We start from the raw sequence: 17,345 nt of genomic DNA, 5'->3' as shown, positions 1-17,345 counted from the left end.
GTTTGTATTTATTTTCAAAATAATAACCTTTGTACCGCAGTGTCAAGGACATTTCATTCAACATGGCGTCATGGGATCGCTACTTCGGAGACTTGCAGAAGAATTTTACCAATTTTGCAGTTCCTGTTAGCTTGTCTGCTGCTACAATTGGTGTTGTCTTCTTGCTGAAACGTTTTGGCATTTTCTACCAATGGTCCCACAAGGTATTTCTCATAGCTACGCATGACAGCACGTTCGCAGAATTGTTATGGGTCTAACATTCAGATTGTGCACTTTGTACCCGGGGCTCTATCTTTGTCAATGAGACATGTTGTCAAGTCCTTTCGAATACAGCAGTGTGTTCTTATATCTTACAAGATTATACATAAGGTTCCTGCTTTGGTCCGATACTATTACGAAACAGAATAATGGGAGAAAAAAATCACTTGTAAAACTTTGGGTCTCTTTTAACCTGATAAACATGATACAGCTGAAACAGCACTTATCAAAACTTTCCGACCCAAATCATATTTGAAGAAAACGGCACTTTATTTTTTAATTTTATATTTCAGATTTCAGTTAGTGCCGCATGAAGGATAAAAGTACTTTGTCAGGTTAAAGCTAATATGGGCTAATAAATTATTCTTTTTCAGAAGAGGTCTTCCTTGGAGTGCATATATACATTTTCTGCTTTTGAAAATACCATGTGACAGTCTTGATGATGGTTTAATACAAATATTATGAATTTTTATTTAATATATGGCCCCTTCACTAGGAGTTACGAGAAATGCGAGAAATTGTTTTTACGTAATTTGCATATGTAAACAACCGACCCTGGGCGTGGTGTTTCTGCTTTGACAAGAAACCTGTTTATTCACGATTGTCAAGTCCTCGCTTGGGGATTTTACGGGACGCTTTAATCACCCCGCGCTGTGTTTGCACCCAATCCAGTTGGTCCATGGTGATTGAATTAATTAGGGTCAAGCGCTTCAGTTAGTACCGCGGAGTGCTCCCGTCTCGCGTACAAGAGACGATAGGCTGTCTAACGTACACGTTACGTCTCTGACTGGTCACAAGTGCTAAGTACTGTGAACTCTTGTACACAGAAAGTCACCAGTTTTGTCTGAATAAAAATATCTGAGAATGCAAATGCTGTATGTATCTTGCCCTTTATTATGTGGTTAGCATTCTAAAGCCGACTCTGTGTTTAATTTCTTAAATGTGCCGCATATGTTATATGTATGTTATAAGTCTTGACAACACTTGTTCAAGTTGTTGCCTATGTCAGTTTGTCGACACATGTGCAGCTGTGCAACTTATTGTTGGCCCTCCTCATTGTGACCTGCAACTTCCTTCAAGGACTTCAAGGCCTTGTTGGAGCAACTACAGTTTTATCGCAACTGTGCTTCTGGGGAAGATTCTTCCTTAGTGACACTGTAGAAAGATTTCCACCCGTAACTCCCGTATTTTTAAAAATCATTATATGCCTAAGAATATACACCTATGTTTTTTATAAATACCCTAAACCCTAACCCTAAACCTAACCCTAAAATCTTACCCCAAACCTAACCCTAAACCCTCGAAACAGTCCTAATAAATAGAATACATTTCAAGCAGGGGTTATGGGCGAAACTCTTACCGTCACTGCCGGCGTCCATGTCTCCTGGTTGGCTCCAGCAACTGTTATGACAACACAGATTAACCATAACAATGTGAAATAATCGGCTGTTATTTATCTTCTTTTCAGTGGCATCACGAATATGTCAAGTTGTATTATGCTTATATTATATCGTTTTGAACTGATTGAAGTTTGTCTCACTCTGATCAAATGGTATTTTAGGTTGATGCGCAAACAAAGAGAAATGGTGGAGACATAGTAGCAGATGTTCTGAAGGTAATCACATGATCCTGTTACCATGGTTACAATCACACACCGTGTATGTGTTTACAATCGCTACACTGTGATACACCTACAGCATGTGCAGTCACTGCACTATATTACACTATGTGTTAAGCAATGAACTGTATTCTTACCCCTATATTTAGGACTCTTAAATATAGACTAATAAGGCTACAGACTACATCCATGATCTAGCGATATGGATAGGGATTATGGGTAAGAATATAGGTCCCAAGCAATCACTTCTTGTCATATGGGGGCGGTGGGGTAGCCTAGTGGTTAAAGTGTTGGCTCGTCACGCCGAAGACCCGGGTTCGAATCCCCACATGGGCACAATGTGTGAAGCCCATTTCTGGTGTCCCCCGCCGTGATATTGCTGGAATATTGCTAAAAGCTGCGTAAAAACAAACTCAGTCAGTCAGTCTTGTCATAAGAGGCAACTATATGAAGGGTAGTCATGTTTCATTATCAATATGCTGCCAGTGCTACAATGTAGCTTGAATACTGATTATGTCACCATTAATCAAGTAAAGAAAAGTCAGGTGGATACCACACCTGCTCATTGAGAAGGTCATGGCTCCAATCCCTAGTTGCGTCATAGTATCATACCACTACCTACTACCCACTATCCACTACCCACTATCTACTACAATCAAACCTGTTCTTGCCCTTCTTAGCTCTCGACAGTAAGGAGAAAAATGACATGACATTGGCATATGGACATTTTCATCCTACACCGTTATGAAATATCAATTTTGTTTTTAAAACTTGTATTTTTATGGTTGATTAGTCTTGTTTTCTCTGTTACATGTTCTCTGTATCATGTCTCAGAGCCTGGTGACTTTATCTTGTTTTATTTGCTTATCCCAGGAGCATGGTGTCAAGTACGTGTTTACTTTGGTTGGTGGTCATATTTCACCCATACTGGTGGCTTGTGAAAGGCTGGGGATACGAGTCGTTGATACAAGACATGAGGTTTGTATCAAACATTTGACAATCATACCGTTGTAGCTTTAAAGTAGTAGAGGGTAGTAAAAGTCCCCAGCACCCCAGTGCTGGATGTAAAAGGGATCTACACCATTAACCCCATGGGGTTCCAGGTCAGAACTGGTCTCTGCTGGTCATAACAGGCTTTTTGATGGTGTGAGTGGTCAGGCTTGATGACTTGTTTTTTACATTGTCAGCATGTCCTGTTACTAATGATTGTTGATGGCAGTGCTTTTATTAGTGTTCATGCTCACAATCATTAGTGTGCAATAGGTGTTATTGGCATGTTGTCATCCGGCAGCTCAAGAACTGCTGACTGAGAGGGTTGAATATGCTGAACTATCTTCTTTAAACCTTTCATGAAAGAATCAATAATTATTGAAAACCCCATGGTGACACTTTATTCCTCAGTATACAAATATATGTTTTTGTAAATTGCATTTTATGTTTGTGATAAAGGAATCATCATCAAATTTATCGGATCATATTGCCATTTGAGGAAATATTTTACAGTGCCATTGTTTTATTGGTCAGGTGACAGCGGTGTTTGCAGCTGACGCTGTAGCTCGTCTATCAGGAGCAGTGGGAGTGGCAGCCGTAACAGCAGGACCAGGTACTAAAGTCTTAATCTACATTAATGTATGCTTTTTTGGCAATAATAATGATAGTTAATGATTCATTGAAGTGAAATCTGTCCTAGTCCTTTGGGTAGCCTAATGGTTAAAGCGTTGGCTCGTCACGCCGAAGATCCGGGTTCGAATCCCCACATGGGCACAATGTGTGAAGCCCATTTCTGGTGTCCCCCGCCGTGATGTTGCTGGAATATTGCTAAAAAGCGGCGTAAAACCAAACTCAGTCAGTCAGTCAGTCCTAGTCCTTTACAGGGGTAGAAATAACCCATTGCCTGATGTCCCAGTCCAGTGTTTTTTTCTGTCGGGCAAGCAAATTTGTATATCACACTGTACCGGTGTCCAGTTGATTTTCCAATGTTAATTATGTTGCTTATTTTAAAAAATCAACAAGAAAACGGCCGGTATAGAGGAAAAATTATCAGGGCAAGTGATTTTACATGTGCCACTGTACCGGAGTACACTAGCAATTTTAAAGTTATTTCCACCCCTGCTTTAAAACACCCCCACTACCTGACATTGAAGTTTCACAAACACTTTTGTTGTTTGTATGTATCAGTTTGAGTAATAACTGGTCTGGGTAATCACTTCTCTGAGTAATCACTCATTCCCATGTTTTCCAGGTCTGACCAATACTGTGACTGCTGTCAAAAATGCTCAAATGGCTGAGTCACCGCTTCTCCTCATAGGTGGTGCTGCAGCCACCCTTTTAAAGGTACCCTTATTTACATATAGCTACTTCTTGTATATGTCACTATAGAGGATTGTCCCCTACGTCTGCCAGTGTGTGGTGATGGATCTCTCTGTCTCTAAGTGACCCCTCTCCTTAAGCATTTCATCTACAAATACTGGGTACTTGTACTTTGAGTGAAAATTCTATATGAAAAATCATACCACTACAGGTTCTGGGAAACAGGAAAACAGACTGGTGTTCGTTGTTCACCAGAAATTGTGTTTTGAAGTGAACATGGATTCTGATACAGTGTATCATGAAATGATAAAACAACAAAATAATATAAAGCTGCATAAAGCAATGAACTAATATAAAAGAGTGAAATAGTGTAAATCTGAATAATTCAAGAAATAATAAAAAAAACTGCAGAAAACAACGACTGGTCACCTCCGAGTTGTGTCGCAGTGGGCTATATTAAACTGTTGGATGGTGTTGCAGTGGGTTAGCACTCTAAATCCAGCATTAATCTAGAGAAATTCAAGCAGCCACACACACACATGCACAGATCATGACTTAAATATTCAATCATGTTTTGAAACTGCAACTTTAACCACACAAGTATGGCAGCTATTGTGATAAACTTGCCCATCCTTGTAATGAATGTAATGAATTTTGGTATGTTTATGTTGTGATCAGTAGTGATCTTTTAAATTAATGTTTTTGAAATATGTAGTTGAATCAACCTTTACACTTTCATTTTGCCTAGTTTAAGACTTATTCTAGGTATGTTAATAATTTCAGGGTCGGGGAGCTCTACAAGATATAGACCAGATGTCTCTGTTTAAACCTCTGTGTAAATATTGTGCAACAATAACCAAGATCCGAGACATAGTTCCCACTGTACGGACAGCCCTTCAGGTGGCCCAGTCTGGGACTCCAGGTAGGAGTTGTCTCCCTTATTACTGCCATGGTTCTCTGGTCAGGAGTTTGATCCCACCTTCATCCAAATTTAATATTCATGATTAAATGGTACCATTCATTTTCTTATGAGTTCACCAAAACGTTAAGATCTATGAATTAATTCATATTCATCAGGTTTTTCCTTTCACATTTGGAATCGACATTGTGAGGCTTATACACACTCGTTGAGTGAATGAATGTTTTAAAAACATTTGGTTTGTTACTCACCACTGTTCCAGAAACATCCCATGTTATTCTAATCATCCTACAATGTTGGTCATGCTGTCCACTGCAGTTATAATGTGTTCCCATTCTGAATTATTATCGTACAGCTATTGCTTCAGGCTATCGTCTCCGACAGTTTTGAGAATGATATGTATGTTTTCGGAGTGTCCTTTCATATGTCTTCAGACTTGATTTCGATATTAATATCCTTCAGGGCCTGTGTTTATTGAGTTCCCCATCGACACCTTGTATCCCTATGCCATGGTGAAAAGAGAGATCGGTATGAAGGACAAAGCTGGTGGACTTGTACAGACATTGATTAACTGGTGCGATTTGTTTGTCTGTGTTTGTTTTCTGAAGTCAGTAGTGAGTGAGTTCAGTTTTATGCCGTACTCAGCAATATTCCATCTATATGGCAGCATTCTGTAAATAATTGAATCTGGACCAGAAAATCCAGTGATCAACAGCATGAGCATCGACCTACAAAATTTGCATACAATGACACATGTCAACCAAGTCAGCGAGGTTGACCACCAATCCTGTTAGTCACCTCTTACGACAAGCATGGGTTACTGAAGACCAATTCTAACCCGGATCTTCACAGGTGCCAAGTCAGTGAGATCCCAAGCAGCCTATACTTGTAAGATTTATCAGATGGTCAAGTTCACTAGTTTGGTTGACTGGATACCATGACAGTATGTGACGCTGCTCTTGATATCAATCACTGTTTTGTTCTTTAATGACTATTGTAAGCCTGCTGTAATGTTGTTAATTGCAACAATAAACAGTATAACATACTATAAAAAACAAATAATCCTTTTCTAGTTATCAACTGACGACCTGTTGACATATCGATGGAGATTTCAATTAATGAATTTTTCATGTTTTGTAGAATTTTTCTTTTAATTGCTGATTCACTTTGCAGCTTATTTGAAAGATTTCAGTATACTGTAATTTATTTTTAATTTGTTTTGCAAACATCTATGTCTGAAACAATGGTACCGTATGGATGTGATAATATGTTGACACAACATTTTGTCTTGTATGGTTTTATTGTCATCATTTTAGGTATTTACAAAATCATCTCAATAACCTGTTTGCTGGAGCTTTTGAAGAAAGGGACCTTACGCCTTTGAAAGTGGAGAGACCCATGGCTTCTAGATCCCAAGGTAAGTTGTGGTCTCTGAACAAATATATAACATTGCTAGGTAAACCAACATACATGCACACAGACACCCGACCCCTCCTCTGCCCCTTAATATTTTTGTTCGAGGTATGAAGTTGCAGCAAATGTACACAGTGTGATGTCAAGCTCTAAGTTCTTAGGAGACAATTGGGTAGCCTAATGGTTAAAGTGTCCGCTCGTCACACCGAAGGCCCAAGATTCCCCACATGGGTACAATGTGTGGAGTCCATTTCTGGTGTCCCCCGCTGTGATATTGCTGCAATATTGCTAAAAGCGTCATAAACCCCAACTCACTCACTCAGTAAGTTCTCAGATATGTCTTAATCAGTAATGGTAGCTGTCTGACTGGGTCTTTTCAAAGTACTAAAGAAAGTGGTAATATATTGCCTGTAGTTAATGTCCTCCTGTAGCAAAACCATGCATGTTTTAGTTAGTTTTTAGAAATGATGATCGAACTTACAGTTTATTTTGTGTTCTGTCCATTTCTCAAAGCCAAATTGCATGTTTGTTGATTTTAATATTAAGAAAAATGTGTACTTTCTCTCGCCCACTCACACGCTCTTATTCTGTGGTATATCTTAAACTTACTATGATTTTTCCAGTACAGCAGTGTATTGAAATGTTGTCCAGAGCCAAGAAGCCTGTGATTCTGCTGGGAAGTCAGGCCACATTGCCACCAACTCCGGTAGAGGACCTCAGGAAGGCTGTGGAGGTGAGGAGGAAGCAGATTCAGAAGGGAGGGGGGGATGTTGAGGAACTGTTCTTTATCACATGTTCAGGGATAAATCAAGGCAACCTCAGTGTGGCACTAATCATTATTACGTCACATTTGCAGAAAAGTCACACTTGTAGCTGACATCCATTTTGAGTTATGTCATACATGAGCAGTGGTTAAAGAAGGATGTACAAGATGGTCATCATTGGCACAGCAGCTAGATGGATAACTGCTTTCACAATATAACCTACAATGCCCCCGTTTAGAACCAAATTTCCACCCTTGGTGTGTCAGCATCTCATTAGTACCATCAAAGTGATAACATCGGAACTGGTATGCCTTGATATAAATCAATGTGAATGTGGTGCTTACCTAAAACTTGAAGAGATGTGTTTTAAACTCTGAAAGACCCTACATTAAAATATTATGTTGATATTTTTTGTATAGAAAATATGCTTTAGTTTGTATGTTTTTAGGATGGATGTTACAGATGTGCATTTCAGCATATGTGTTTCATCATATGTGTATTGGAAATGTTTCTAGAGTTTGGGGATTCCGTGTTTCCTGGGTGGTATGTCCCGAGGGCTGCTGGGAAAGTCGAGTGACATCCAGGTCCGCCAGCGCAGGAAGGATGCCCTCAAGGAAGCTGACGTGGTGGTCCTGGCAGGTAGGCAAATACTGTTGGTCAAAACTCTGATCATTCATGGAGGTCAACTCAGTCATGAGACTGGATGTTGAAGAGTCCCAATAAACAGTTATGCTAGGGTGATATGTTGCGTTTAAAGTTCCTGTGATTCTTGTTTCAATAAACTGGAGGATTTTGTAGTCAAAACTAACAATGATTTCCAAATTTGAAGGTGCTGTCTGTGATTTCCGTCTGGGCTACGGACGTGTTCTTAGCCGCCGTTCAAAGATTATTGCCGTGAATAGATGCAAGGATCAACTCTACAAGGTGAACCTGGATTTGTTTTGTAGGTTACTGATGTTAGGGGGAGCGGTGGGGTAGCCTAGTGGTTAAAGCGTTGGCTCGTCACGCCGAAGACCCGGGTTTGATTCCCCACATGGGCACAATGTGTGAAGCCCATTTCTGGTGTCCCCCGCCGTGATATTGCTGGAATATTGCTAAAAGCGGCGTAAAACTAAACTCAGTCAGTCAGTACTGTTGTTAGTGTAAGAGTCAATGCCCACTCACAGCTAGAGGCCAGCATGTCGAGCAGCTTCAGTATTGGTCGTGGCATCTGTCAACATCATTTCAGAAACCACTGAGCCAATGCCTCTGAAATTTCCCTCCAGTGAGGACTCTTGTAGTTGTTCAACAGATTATACAAATGCCAATGCAGACATGTTGAAAGAACTATTTGCAGCTTCTCATTGAGTAGTTAGTTATATTTCAACATAACTTATTATGTTATTATGTTTTGTGTAGAACTCGGACATGTTCTGGAAGCCGACTCTGGCAGTCCAGGGGGATATTGGTTCCTTCATGGTGGATGTGGCGGCAGGGATGAGAGGATACAAGTGTGATCCTGATTGGGTGAAAACTTTGAGAGATCGGGATGAAGAGAAGGAGATTGCCAACAGGTTAGTAACAGATTCATTGGTGTATTTATAGTTTGTTTGAAATGAGAAAAGTTTTTCAGAGAGGAAGATTTGCCATTAACAGATGTAAGGAACAAGTATCAGAAATCTATTACAATTACCAGTTTTTAAAATTTTGAAATCCTATGACTTTGAGATACACTCATTTCTGATAACTGGACAGTGATCAATTCAAAATAATATACCTCTGATTTTACACAAGTTTTCTGAGCCAAATGAAGAATACATTATAAGAGACATCATATCACTGAAGATATTGTCTGTATGGTGTAACCTACTCAGTTTCTGCTTAACTTAAAATATGTCATGTTGGTTGTAAAACATGTTCAGAAGGTTTTTCAATTTAATTTATAAATCACAGAGGGTTTAGATATTCCTCAGATCATGTCCCTGATTAATTCAAGAGAAAGACTTGTGTATTATTGATTAATTCAATTTACTGTATACTTACATCACAGGCTCTTGTAAACTATTCAACTGAAGAAAGTCTGCCACAGGAAACAGTTATTCAGTTATGTGTTTTTGTCCTGACAGAAAGAAGGCTGAGGAGATCCCAGACAACCACCTCAACCCTCTGAAGGTCTTGATGACAGTGGAAGAGGTCCTCTCTGACGACGCCATCTTAGTAGCAGATGGCGGGGACTTTGTAGCCACTGCAGCTTACATCCTCCGGTTGGTGGCTTCACTTTAATACTGAACATGTGTGATGTGTCCCTTGTTTGAAAAGAAGTTTTTTATGGTGGTATCTTTCCGTTGATTTTAGGTATTGACTGATCTCAGTATTGGAATTGTATTTGTCTTGTGTATGACTGCGTGTTGTTCCTGGATACTAGTTGGTGGTATTCTGTTATTGATATGTCTAATCAGACTTCATTACTCACAGTTTGACAATCCTAATGCCCTTGCTTTTATGTAACACTTTGTGGACCTCCGCCCTGATGGTCATGATCTTACTGCAAGTATATAGAGGGTTTGACCTCCTAAATGTGATCTGGCTGTCCTGGTGTGTCATCATACCCCATCAACTTGTGACAATCCTTGGTATCTATACCATGCAACATTTTGCTGATCATTTGGTAATTCCCACTCCCCCTGTCATCAGTACTTTACAAGTATATACTATAGCCTCATTTTGCCATCCCCGCCTGAATACGTATCTGTACGGCCACTCTGTGGTGAAGAGGAGACAAGTATCCATGTTGAAATATGGCTACTTATGAGGAATAAAATGTATACAAACCCATGAAGTATTCACAATGCCAGATCTGTATCTCCTGTATTTGAACTTTGCAACAAACACTTTTTGAGTGTTCCCTCAACTTTCAGACCCCGTGGCCCGCTGCACTGGCTTGACCCCGGAGCATTTGGGACCCTAGGGGTTGGTGGAGGGTTTGCCCTGGGGGGCCAAGCTGTGTCGCCCTGAAAGTGATGTGTGGATTATATATGGAGATGGGACTCTAGGATACAGTGTGGCTGAGGTCGATACATTTACAAGGCATAAGGTATGTACTAGTGTACAGGTTCCAGTCTTGAGGTAACGCACCCGTGAAGGTCCGGGTTAGAATGAGCCTTCAGTAACCCATGCTTGTTGTAAGAGGCAACTAATGAGATTGGGTGGTCAGGCTCGCTGGCTTGGTTGACACGTTATCGATTCCCAATTGCGCAGATCGATGCTCATGGTGTTGATCACTGGATTGTCTGGTCCAGACACGATTATTTACAGACTGCCGCCATATAGCTGGAATATTGCTGAGTGCGGCGTAAAACTAAACTCACTCACTCGAGGTAAAGTACACAACCCACAATCATCACATCAGCAGGACTAAGTGAAATGTCTCTACCGAACAGTTTTGTACACAGACGCTGCTCTGTAGAGATGAGTGTGGGATTCACCATTTACTTAAGGATTAAGTCATTTTAAACTTTACAAAGCATTATTATTTATTGTTGCGCAGGATACAATTATCAGGCCAATAACCATCAAATAGCATCAAGCTCTGAGGACTGGTGACAAGGTTAACAATGTTCCTTTGGACTAATCTTAAAAATTTAGATTTTTCTGAAACATGTCACCATGTTCTAGTTTTAGCACTGTTTAAACAGTTACACTGAAGTCAGTATGCTCATGGAATTGTGCATGTTAATGAAAGATGGTCTTCAGTGTGATACAGTAGCTTCTATGGTGCAGGTGCCCGTGCTGTCAGTGGTGGGGAATGATGCTGGCTGGACACAGATTGCCAGGGAACAAGTGCCTATGTTTGGGAGCAGTGTGGCCTGTCAGTTGGCGGTAAGAAATATTGTGTGTCGCAGCCATAAACGTCCAATAATGGGATTTGAACCATGTCATTGTACAGACAACAAAAGGCATGTCCTGTGCAACCATAGGAGAGTACTGAGACATGTTTTGCACATTTGAATATGCACATGCTTATTACCTTGTGAGCCGATCTAGCGGCCATAAAGATTCCCTGTCCAGTGATTGGAATCCAAGCACAGACCTTATGAAATGTAGTCAGATGCAATATATCTTTCAGCAAGCTAACTTGGTAGGGATGTCCTCTGGAATCTGGAGGATGACTTTCCTCCCTGTTGTATAAACATGTCAAAAATCAATGCCATGTGAGAATTCATTGTTCTATATGATGAACGAAACGAGACTCATCTCCCAATGCATATGGGGGATAGTTAATATCCTGTATTATATTAGCGGACAAATGGAATGATGTAACTTTATTTCCTGTTTTAGCATTGCGACTATGAGATGGTTGCCGAGGGTTATGGAGGGAAGGGCTATCGTCTGGACCGAACAAACGAGGACAACATCAAGGAAGTGTTGGAGAGAGCTCTCAAAGACTACAGAGCCGGCAACACAGTGCTCATCAACGCCCTCATCGGAAAGACCAACTTTCGAGAGGGCAGCATATCTGTATAATGCTCAAAATGTCACAATTATCATTTAGGTGATTCTTATATATTGGATTACAGATCATTGAAAAACTGGGAAACAAGAACAATGTTTACACACTATATTTTTTACTTTTCAAAATGCAAACTTTATGAAACATGGTGGAAACTATATATGTGTTCTGTTTGCTTAAAAATGCAAGACAAACAATACTGACTGTTTCCTTCCATCTTACCTCCCTCCCTCCTTCCTACCAGTGGTTCCCTTGCACAAAGCAAACTTGGTCCAGGGCCCTGTTCCTCAAAGTGATTGTAGTGCTATGACAGTCGTAAGTCTTGGTTAAAGTATGGGAGTTACGATTATATTAGCGGTACGATTGCTTTGATGAAAGGGTCCGTGTACATTAACATTGACTTACAACAGTCGTAGGTTAATGATCACAGCTGAGGATTTGCCATATACCTAATAGTAAACATTATAGACTGGAAGGAATTGTCATTTGTCCTTCCTTAATTTCACTTGTTTCAGACTAGCAGGCTTGCGTCTTCTGTATCATCAGTCCATAGTAGAGGTGTTGTGTCTAAGGTGCAGCCTGTAGTTCATGTTGTAGCCTGGTTAGTGGATGTTGAGTCAATCTTAAATACCCAAAGAGAAAGAAAGATGTTTCTTGTTGTGACCCTGATTGACATGAAGAAGGGTATGAAACAATGACTGGTTGGCTCCGAATCAGTGTACAGAGTCTGGGTACCCATGTTAAACTGAAGCCTCATATCTCATGGTATCTCAGTGGGCTAGGACTATTAAGCCAGTATTAGTACGGAATACTACAGCCAGACATACATGCTCAGACATGATCCAGTTCCAGGTTTACTCTCATTTTGGACTTTATTTTGTCAGTACCATACCCGTCACCTTGAATGTTCCTATATTCATATATGAATACCCACAATGTGACACTTTGCAGTTTTTCCTCACATATCAAGCTGTGATATGCCACGAATGTAAAGAGCCACACTCATGACATCTATTAGCTGAAGATGTCCTACTTCAGATTTCCTGGTTCCTTCAAAGATATGTATCAAGTGAATAACCTTTGTGATATTATTGCCTTCTTAACATATATGTAGCAGTATTTGCTAGAAATCTTTACCCTAGAGTTCCTATGGTTTGTTTTGTTGAATGATTCATTTGTGAGAGTGCTTGTTAGTATGGCTGTGACGTGTCAGTTATATGTATTGATGAAATCTTATGTATATTTATTTTTTAAATATTTTTGCATTTGAGGGAAACTGCATACATAAACACATGTACATAAAACACTACTCAAAGAATGTTTAAGAACATCCGTTTTTTCACATGACAAGTACATGTATAACTATTATAACCAGTGAGTATTGTAACAGCCTTCTAAATGGTAAAGTTCCTTCACTTTATTGTGCAGTATATTTTGCAGATCAAACCATTTCATGCCAGCATGTATGCTGTATTAGGTGTGAAGAAAAAACAAGCAACATTCCTACGCAATATATGAATGTTTTCTTTCACATAATTAAACAAAGCTTGCTACAGTTACACTGTCAATAAAGTGTATAAAGATTTTCTATCCGTTGTTTTGTTTGTTGTTGAATGCTGCACTCAGCAGTATTCCAGGTATATTGTTTGCGATCTGTAAATAATCAAGTCTGGACCAGACAATCCAGTGACAAACAGCATGAGCATCAATCTACGGAATTGGGATGTATACGATAACCAATCTGACCACTCGATCCCATTACAAGTATGAGTTACTGAAGACCAATTCTCATCTGGATCTTCACAGGTATTGTGTCCATTGTTAACATGACTAATATCAATTGATGGTTCAGTCATATGGCCTTAAAGTGAGTTTAGTTTGAGGCTGCTTTTCACAAAATTAAGTTGTTTTGAACTACTCAAAATAATCCAAGAACATCCTATTTTTTATTACATTTATATATTCTGTCAGACAACTGCAGAATTAGTCACAATGAAAAATCGTGTTCTTTTGGGGTGAGTTGGGGTTAACACTGCTTTTAGCAATATTCCAGCAATACCGCAGCTGGGGGACACCAGAAATGGGCTACACACATTGTACCCATGTGGGGAATCGAACCTGGGTCTTTGGCATGATGGGCAAACACTTTAACCACTAGTCGACCCCACTGCCCCGTTTGAGAACTTATCCAGCAAACAATGTGAACATGGTAGACCTGTGCTTGATATCATAAGCAAAGATCCACATCACTACAATGACATGTTAAATGTACATAAAAACCTGTTCACTAGGTACTTTGACACTATCCCATCCTTAAATATGGATGGAAACATTAAACTTGACAAACAGCCATGGTATACAAGTCATATCTAGCTGGTCTGAAGCTATTTCTGACTATTGGTTATTATAAACTAATAACATTTTGGGAGGAAACAGCTTGTCGGTCCAGATGTTACAAGTCACAGATAAGTGGCTCTGCTGTGAATATGAACAAAACACAGTCTTCATGGGGCAATGTGTAGACTTGTGATTTAACTGTTTGCTCATTAGGCCAGAGATCCTGCTTTGATAGAAACCCATTTGTGGGGATCTCCTGCAATTGTATTGCAGCACTATTGATGATAAAATATAAAGCCATACTCACTCATGAAAATATAACCAAGTCCGATTTGCTTAAAAAGTATTTAATAAACACCTATACACCTGTGAAAATAAAGGTTGGGTACATCTGGAAGTCTGCCATACCAAATAACATAAATATAACACTGAAATATTTAAGATACAACAGACAAATCCAAGATGCCATTATTGGCATTTTGTGATAAAGAAACAATGAAACTGATATGTAATTAACAAATGCCAAAAACTGTCAGGGTAACAAAATTCAACATTCATAGCAAGGTCCTACATATTGCTGCCTGGTGAGAAAGTGGTGGTTTGATCATTTTCCTGTATTGGGCTCAGGTGTGATGATCTCATTATGTTCCTAAGTAAGTGCATCTGTTGTCCACCTTGAATATCGTTTTCAGACAGCAGTGCTCACTCAGGCTGTTAAGAGGGGTGTTGCATCATACAGACATTGTAAATAATTGAATGATGGCTTTTTCAGGACAAAGTTACTGACATGTTTTACCATTGTTTATGCGATAATCATAAAAACAATGGATGTTCATAAGTGTTCGAAAACATATAACACAACTATTGAAACATTCACACTAGCACAACTTTAATTGAAGTCATGACTTCACCTGTGTGCATACACATTACGTGTGTACACCAAATGTTTGTTGGCAATGAATATGGTCTTTGTCATGCAAAAACAGCAATGTGTCAAAACACATCCAGTAAATTCTACGTCAATGGGCAAGAAGCTGCAGAGTACATATCCTGATGACAGAACCTGAGAATAACTCTAAATTAGTTTTATAATGAACACTGTGATTGTAATAAAGATTTATGGGGTCTATCCAATACTGGTCAAGGACACTGCATATTTTTTATACTTTTAAAAAGCAAAATCGTTTTCAAGCTGGAACAAATATTCCTTGCAATTTGGAGGCATTGTTTTTGGTGCTGAATTACAGCATTTACACTGTTTACTATACAGCTGAAAAAGAAGAAAAGGATTAAGGACCTCCTGATTTTTTTTCATATTATTATGCCATGAGAGAATAACTTTACTAAAATGAATAAATTGGGTGGTCATTTATGTTTTTCAGTAGAATAACTGGATTGTGATGTTTGGAAGTGGCCTACAAAGAATCTGTACCATTTCTTTGAACGCAGTCTCTACAGTAACCCACTGTATAAAAGGAAACAAAACATGCAAATTATCACTGACAATGAAAGTAATGTTAACAGCAACAAGACCTTGACTTGTTCCCCTGAAACAAATTTTTAGTCTAAAACTCAAAGCTTTTATCAGTTACTTCCAATGATACATAATACAACCATTCAAATTCACAAGAGCAATAAACCTTTTGAAAAACACCATCATGGATAACTGGCTCCAGGATGCATGTTTGCATAGATGATCAGCTCTGCTGACTTATTGCATTTAACATTATACAAGACATTATGTCTATTTAATGATCTTTGCAACTGTATATCAATATACCAGTCATGATATATGTATATATCAATGTTTGAAGTATGAATGAAATCAATGATCAAGTATAACCAACATACTTTTCAGATAACTTTTTCTCAATGTGTTAAGATATATATATATAAAAAGATGGAATTTAGTATAATGGAAGAGAAAAACATGAAAGAAAGATTCACTCTATTAACAGATGACAGATTCATGTTATCTCAAAATTTGTCAAGTAAAACAAAATATTTCAAAAACAAGAGCACTATCTGCAAGTTGCCTCATCCATACTTGTGGCATTCCACACATGGCTTAAACCTAAATGTACACCTTAGGTTGAAAATAGAACACCGACAAAACTTAATCACCAACAAAAAAAACCCTCAGGTAGTTTTCCAATCACACAGCTTCATACCTTACAGACTGACTCCCTGGTCTAGGGAAGACAGCAGCCAGCAGGTCAGTGCTTGATCCATAGAGGTGTCATATGAAATTATTTTTAAACATGGTACGTTTTGTTATCCCGCCTGGCGCTCAGCATTAAGGGGATAAAAGGACTGGTCAGCTTTGAGTCTGTATATACTAAGGGAGTATCCATGTTTACGTGTGGCATGGCATCTCAGTTGGCTAGCACTACAAGAGATGTCCTGGTCAGTATAAGCAGACAGACAAAACTCACATACACAGACACACAGATCGCTATTAACGTACAAAAATTATGTATGCAACCAATACACATATTTCACCTAACCCCACTTCTTAACTGTACTTGTTATTATGATAATCTATCTCTCAATGACATTTGTCTTGGACCTAAGACCTTGCGAATTTAATATCATTCTATTGATTTAAAGCAATTAGCACCATTGCAAGCATAAGGGTGAAATCATGAATATTAGCATATTATATGCTCTCATCTTGCACTTAAGGGTAGAGACTACAACAGTAGCAACAAAATGTAGATCTCAAATTGGACAAGTATATCACTCCTTACTGCAAAAGATTATAATGAAGAAAAACACAAATATTACAATGAAAAAGAATGAAATCACTGTGCATGCTAAATATTACAATGCGAGAAACCTCATTGAAACTCAGGTTTACTAGATAAAACTAGAAGAGAGCAATATTAAATACGTGCAAACTTTAAATAGGAATAGCCACACAATGTTCAAGCAAGACACAATCCATATAATCATTGAATTGTATTGACAAGAACCGTGCACATTTTCCATGGAATCAATCATGCAGAGTGTGCATGCAGTCTCCACTGAAACCGTCCCATGTTCTTATTACCATGCATATGTTATGGGGATTGTGCATTTTTAGTAACTTGTGCAGCCATTTTTAGTGAAAGAGTGACCATATTCCACGGTTAAGCTGCTATGAGCTGTTTTTCTTTGGTACGCCTGGCATTAGCATCCATTATCAATATGGGACCAGTTACATTTTCTGTGATGGGGGAATAATTTTTCTCACTG

At 39.0% G+C, this 17,345-nt stretch overlaps 1 protein-coding gene across 1 annotated transcript; it reads left to right on the top strand.

Annotated features, from left to right (window-relative positions):
- Positions 1-52: 52 nt before the first annotated feature.
- Positions 53-13,356, top strand: LOC124257318 (2-hydroxyacyl-CoA lyase 2-like). Its single transcript, XM_046691353.1, is given in 17 exon segments — positions 53-203; positions 1,820-1,873; positions 2,750-2,854; positions 3,401-3,479; positions 4,119-4,210; positions 4,970-5,108; positions 5,568-5,679; positions 6,422-6,522; positions 7,142-7,251; positions 7,798-7,921; positions 8,112-8,206; positions 8,681-8,835; positions 9,388-9,525; positions 10,180-10,252; positions 10,254-10,355; positions 11,042-11,140; positions 11,600-13,356. Coding segments are annotated over 17 exon segments (1,905 nt in total). The 5' UTR covers positions 53-62; the 3' UTR covers positions 11,786-13,356.
- Positions 13,357-17,345: the final 3,989 nt, after the last annotated feature.

Source organism: Haliotis rubra, unplaced genomic scaffold (genome assembly GCF_003918875.1).
Source record: "Haliotis rubra isolate DU_JTF1 unplaced genomic scaffold, ASM391887v1 Scf658, whole genome shotgun sequence".
NCBI classification, from domain to species: domain Eukaryota; kingdom Metazoa; phylum Mollusca; class Gastropoda; order Lepetellida; family Haliotidae; genus Haliotis; species Haliotis rubra.
The sequence above is the reverse complement of the archived record's forward strand: the minus strand, read 5'-3'. Positions and strand labels throughout refer to the sequence as shown.